This window comes from Rhinichthys klamathensis, unplaced genomic scaffold, assembly GCF_029890125.1.
Source record: "Rhinichthys klamathensis goyatoka isolate OS25496 unplaced genomic scaffold, OSU_Roscu_1.1 h1tg001037l_1, whole genome shotgun sequence".
Lineage (NCBI taxonomy): Eukaryota > Metazoa > Chordata > Actinopteri > Cypriniformes > Leuciscidae > Rhinichthys > Rhinichthys klamathensis.
This window is the reverse complement of record NW_026607316.1, coordinates 171,008-176,648: the sequence shown is the minus strand read 5'-3', so window position 1 is coordinate 176,648 and position 5,641 is coordinate 171,008. Positions and strand designations below refer to the sequence as shown.

The window sequence follows — 5,641 nt, the reverse complement described above, 5'->3', positions numbered from 1 at the left end:
GTAAATTATATATATATAAATCTACACACACAAACATATACATACATAGAATACAATTATTCCATATAAGTAAGGTAAAAGGATACAAATAAAAGTATCAACCACAGAAAGTAGAAAATTCATCTTACACAAACAATACATAGAGGGTAAGTTAATCACAATAATCTATCAGGGTAAGAGAATTAAGATGTAATTTAAATTCCACTAAAAATAAAGGGAATGAGGGTTGAGACCCTAAGAATTTCTGTTTATGAATGAAAAATTTCCCCAATAAAATACAAAAATTAACCACATGAGTAAGAGATTGATCCTTACTATTATCATAGTAACATATTACATCCTTGAGAGAAAATTTATCAATTATCATGGGAGGGTGGAATATGAAATGATTTAAATCAGACCAAAACTTCTTTGTAGAATCACAATGAAAAAAAAGATGAGTAAAAGTTTCATCAGCGCGTCCACAAAAGGAACAGGAGCTATCAACATCCATATATTTGGATATTATATAATTTATAGGATAAATTTTATGTAAGATTTTAAAATGAACTTCTTTTACCTTGTTAGAAATGCAAAATGTATGAGGTAAAAGCCATGTTTTTTTTTCCAGTTTATATCATCCAGCTGTGAATTCCAGTAAAATGTTCTGCCTACTGATACATCCATTTCAATTTCATCCTTGTCATGACGTCATATTTCTGCGGCGGAAGTAGTTCCCTTAACGTCCATGCCTGTCAGCGACAGTCAGCGAGCGCAGTAGCTTTGTCCTTCACATGTTCCTGTGCATATAATCTGTTCGTAAAGTCTTGCCATGGCTGATTTTAATTCTAGCTTTGACATGCCGTCGGCTAGTTTATCTGAAAACGCGGAATCTGCGGAGCTCCAGCGTCTGATTGCGGTGGAGCAGCAGAAGGCTCAGTTTCAAGCCCAGGTAACTTTTCAGTACCGCTTTGCTGTCATTCAACACTAGTAACGTTATTCGCAAGTGTGGTGGCCTTAACAGTGTTTAACGCTCTTTTCATAGGTTCATAACTTTACAGATGTTTGCTGGGATAAGTGTATGGAAAAACCGAGCTCTAAGTTGGATTCACGAACTGAGACTTGTCTCGTTAGCTGCGTGGAGCGTTTCATCGACACGACGCTCTCAATCACTAACCGCTTCACGCAGATGGTGCAGAAGGGCGCGCACTGAGTGAAGCACACCGTCCTTAAGGACAATTGGCACATATTCTTTATGTTCCTGGTGTGCGTCCTGGAGACTGTTTTACTGCGTTTTACTGGGTCTGATGAACCCTTTTTCTTTGTCGAAAAAAAAATGTTCCAAAGCCCTTCTTCATGATGTTTATAGCGCATCTATTAATGCAGCCTGCAGCGAACGATTACTTTAGCTGGAAATAATCAATAGCCTAGTACCCACTTCTGTAAATCTGACTGGTTTGATTTGTGAATAAATAAATGATACTTTTCAAAAGTAATGAGGTGAATGATATTCTATTTTGCAAATGGACAAAAATATTTGTATGTTTTTTTTTGTTTTGTTTTTAAAGGGCTTTGAAATTGAGGAATCACTATTGGCATGGCACCACATCAGTATCCAACATTGGACATTTATCGGCTATACTTCCTGTTTAGAGATTTAGATCATGCAGTAACCTAAACTTTGGGATGCTGATAGATGAAATCAAAACTTACCATTCCTATTTTGTATAGATTGCAGCATTTATTATAAATTATTAAATACATCTTTTGTTGTTCAAGCAGCTGTTTTCTTAGATATAAGCAGGGATGGATTACTGCCCAGGGGGTGGGCTGGGGTTTAAGGCCGCGCAATCCAGTTTGGTTCAGAAAACCCATTAACAATCACTGTGATTGAAAGGTTGTCCCACCCGCACACCAGTAAACACTTCATCAGAGAATGTAGCTGGAAGTAGTAGGGGATGTTATTTTGATTAATAAATTACAAGTGCAAATGACGTTCACAGTTAAATCATTTATAAAACAAATGTTTATTAATGCTGTAATATATCTGTCTCATAGCCTACACAAGGCCTCTTAAACAAGGCTCTTGGACTCTGAGGGCTCCCTGGAACTTACTGTTGGGCCCTATGTGAATATGAAGGCCCCAAAACCTCTTATAGAACTATTGTCACTCTTTGAGCTTATTTTTGTGTGTGAAAAGTATTGGAAAAATAACTATTTATTATTACATTATAACTAGACTACATTTTTAAACATCGCCTAATTTTTTATTTGCATAATGTTTTATTGCCTAATTATAAATGATCCAACAAAATGGGCCTAGAGAGAGCAATAGAGTATGTTTTAGCATAGTTATTAAATTTGAACTGTAAAAAGTAAAAACGTACACCCTTCACTCTACAGTTGTTTGAACGCCTGTAAAAGATGCACCTTCAAATAAAAAAGTAGATATTCAAATACATTGCTTGATATTTGATATCTGTTCGAATTAGATTTTTCTCAAAAGTGACAGCCCTAATGAGGGGTGGACCTCAGTTCTTCTAGATCCAGGGGCAAGAAAAGTTTTCTACATTTTAAAGTTAAATGCATTAATCTGAACTTTTAGAGTTCAGAAATATAAGAGCTCAAACCCATGTTCAGCAGACAGCCTATGAACATCATTAGAAAGGATTGTAAAAAAAAAAAACATCACAATAAGTGTATTGTGATTCTCAAAACATTTGCTGACCAAACATAATTTAAGTTTAGTAACAACATGTAACAATGTTTACATCAATTAATTTGGATAAATATCAGGTAGGCTACCTTATATTACATGTTAATTTTTCTCAAGGAAAAATCTCTCACTAATGCTGTAAGGTTACAGGGAGTTGGTATTATTATTACAGGTTAAAATTAACAAATCAAATATAATGCGGTTTTTATAATAACGTTATAATATTTGAATGAAATGAGTAAAATTATAATATGTAATAGTGCATATATTTAGCAAAAATGATCCTCTCAATATGCCTAGTTAATTTTTCTAGCTATAGGCTGTGGTCATTAAATGGCTTTTCTGAGGTAAATGTTACGTTATGTGACAGGCTATTGTTCTCCAGTTGTTTTATTGACCTATTTCCGCGGTTGAAGCACTGGTTGAGTGATTACATGAGAAATTACACATTTCAGCAAGTTCTAGGCTACTGTATCTGCCAACATAGTTCATTCGAATTGATTTACTACTAAAGAAGAACTTTAGATCAGTTCGCAGGACGTGATGCTTGAACCGAGGTGCTGATCTGGCACGTCATAAAGAGCGCCAAAACAGTATTTATTGTTGGAATTTCGTAATAAAATTGACATAATTTGAAAGCTGAGACTTTGTTTCATATAATAAGTAACCTGCCTTGTCTTGTTTATCGATGTCAGTGTCCTCTTTGCATTTGAAATCCTCTATGTCATTTTTCATTGCGTGAAAAAAACGGAGAACAGTGTCAACACTATGAGCGAGATTTGGCAGCGTCAACACTGTGCATTATATTTATAAAAAAACCGAATAAAATTGCAGCCCTTGAGAGATTTTATAATCGCACTGAGGGGGGGCCTTTGGAGATACCTGGCCGGCCCCAGGCCCTTTACAAGTCATAATCCGTCCCTGGATATAAGTCACATTATGGAAGAAAAGACTTGTAACTTCATGGTGACTTCGGATACCTACATTTAATTGTAGCATGAAAGTTATAGGCCTAGTGGTTAAGTTTTCTTTCTTTCTTTTTGCAGTACAAATTAATAATACATTTATTGGTTATCAACCATAACATGAAGCATACTTAGTTATCGGCTTATTGGTATTGGCCAGAGTTTTAAAGTTAGTGTATGCAATGAATGATTTTTTGCAAAACATCTATTTGTATATATTTTTGATGTTAAGCAAAACTGATGATAATGACAACCTGTTCAAAAAAACCTGTTTTTTTTTCCATCTGGCACAAAGTTGATTCCCATGGAATCTAGAATTGATGATCGATGTCATAGTTTCATAATACTAGTCAAAGTGTGATAGAAAAGTTCAAGATCCTCATTGCAGCATGACTTTGTTGGTCAATACTTTCCTACAGAAATTGTCTCTTGGATTTTCATCAGCAGTCAATTAGACAGACAATGGCACGAGGTAATATTAAAACTCATACACACTAACTTGTTGTGTGCACAATCACATAATTAACTAAAATCATTTATTTACACACTGTTAGGGGAATAACAAGGGGGGCTACTATTATGAAGTAAACTAGCTGTGTTGGTTGTTATAGAATCAGCTGTGCGAGGTTTTATGGTGTGCGCATGCGTGGGTGTGAAGAAAGAAAGAAGTTCAGTAAAAAAACATGTAATACGGTTTCTGTGTGTCTCGGCTCTTTTGTAAACATAATATAACTCTTCCAATCTTAAATCAATAATCAGATTCTGGTCTACTCTAACGCTGAAAAGTGGCGGGTGCGTTTCGCATGCCGAACGCCATCACGGAGTACTGCATAAAACTGTCAGGTGTTACGAATGCTGAAACGTCAGAAGCACGAGGAGTAAGAGGAACTTGCCAGTAACCCTTTAGCAAATCTAATTTACTGACATATCGAGCTGAACCGAGGTTGTCAACGCAGTCTTCCATGCGCGGCAATGGAAAACAGTCCGGTACAGTTACCGCATTTACCTTTTGATAGTCAGTACAAAATCGCATCGTACCATCGCTCTTCGGCACCAGTAAGCCCGGAGAACTCCATGGACTACAACTGGAGTGAGCAAGTCCATGCTCCAACAAATACTCAACCTCTTTCCGCATCAGAGCTCTCTTCACAGTATTCACGCGATACGCGTGCTGTTTGATCGGAACAGCCTCACCCACGTTAATATCGTGCTCTAACACTGTAGTACAGGAAGGTACATCATTAAATAGAGCAGGAAAATCATCAATCAACTGCATAATATCACATCCTTGTTGTTCAGGTAAATGAAATACTCGAGATGCAAAATTAGATAGTACCTCTGAGTTCTTCAGTCGAGCACACTGTTGATGAGAATGACGCAGGATTATCCCATCATCTTACAGATCAGCCATCTCGACAGCAGCACAAGCAACTATCACAGCAGAGGACACAGGAGTGGGGATTTCATCTGTAGATGACACATTCTGACCAGCTTCTCGGTTATGAAAAGTCTTCAGCATATTTACATGACACACACAAGTCTTTCTCCTTCTATCAGGAGTTCCAATAACGTAATCTGTATCACTAATTTTTCTTACCACCTCATATGGTCCAGAAAATCGTGCTGATAAAGCAGAACCTACCATAGGCAGCAACACCAACACCTGATCGCCTTTATTAAAGGTACGGGGTACAGATTTACGATCATGATGACATTTCATTTTTTTCTGAGCAACTTCAAGTGACTCTCTTGCCACCGAACATGCATTGTGCAAGCGTTCACGGAACTTACTCACATAATCGATCACATTCACTTTAGGGTTAGACTCAAAAGACAACAGATTTTCCTTGAGCATTTTCAAGGGTCCTCTGACAGTGTGTCCGAATACCAATTCAGCAGGGCTGAAACCAAGACTCTCCTGAACTGCTTCTCTGATCGCAAACAAAAGTAACGGTACACCCTCATCCCACTCTTTACCCGT

At 37.1% G+C, this 5,641-nt stretch overlaps 1 protein-coding gene across 1 annotated transcript; it reads left to right on the top strand.

Annotated features, from left to right (window-relative positions):
• Positions 1-733: 733 nt before the first annotated feature.
• On the top strand, positions 734-1,475 carry timm8b (translocase of inner mitochondrial membrane 8 homolog B (yeast)). The gene is made up of 2 exons (XM_056244633.1): positions 734-931; positions 1,025-1,475. The coding sequence occupies exons 1-2, from the start codon at positions 812-814 to the stop codon at positions 1,190-1,192; spliced, it is 288 nt and encodes a 95-aa protein (XP_056100608.1). The 5' UTR covers positions 734-811; the 3' UTR covers positions 1,193-1,475.
• Positions 1,476-5,641: the final 4,166 nt, after the last annotated feature.

What these genes read in the sequence shown, in the direction of transcription:
- timm8b (XM_056244633.1), top strand. Translation starts at nt 812, where the DNA reads ATGGCTGATTTTAATTCTAGCTTTGACATGCCGTCGGCTAGTTTATCT. An exon ending in AGGCTCAGTTTCAAGCCCAG is followed by an intron (nt 932 to 1,024) that starts GTAACTTTTCAG and finishes CTCTTTTCATAG; the next exon opens with GTTCATAACTTTACAGATGT.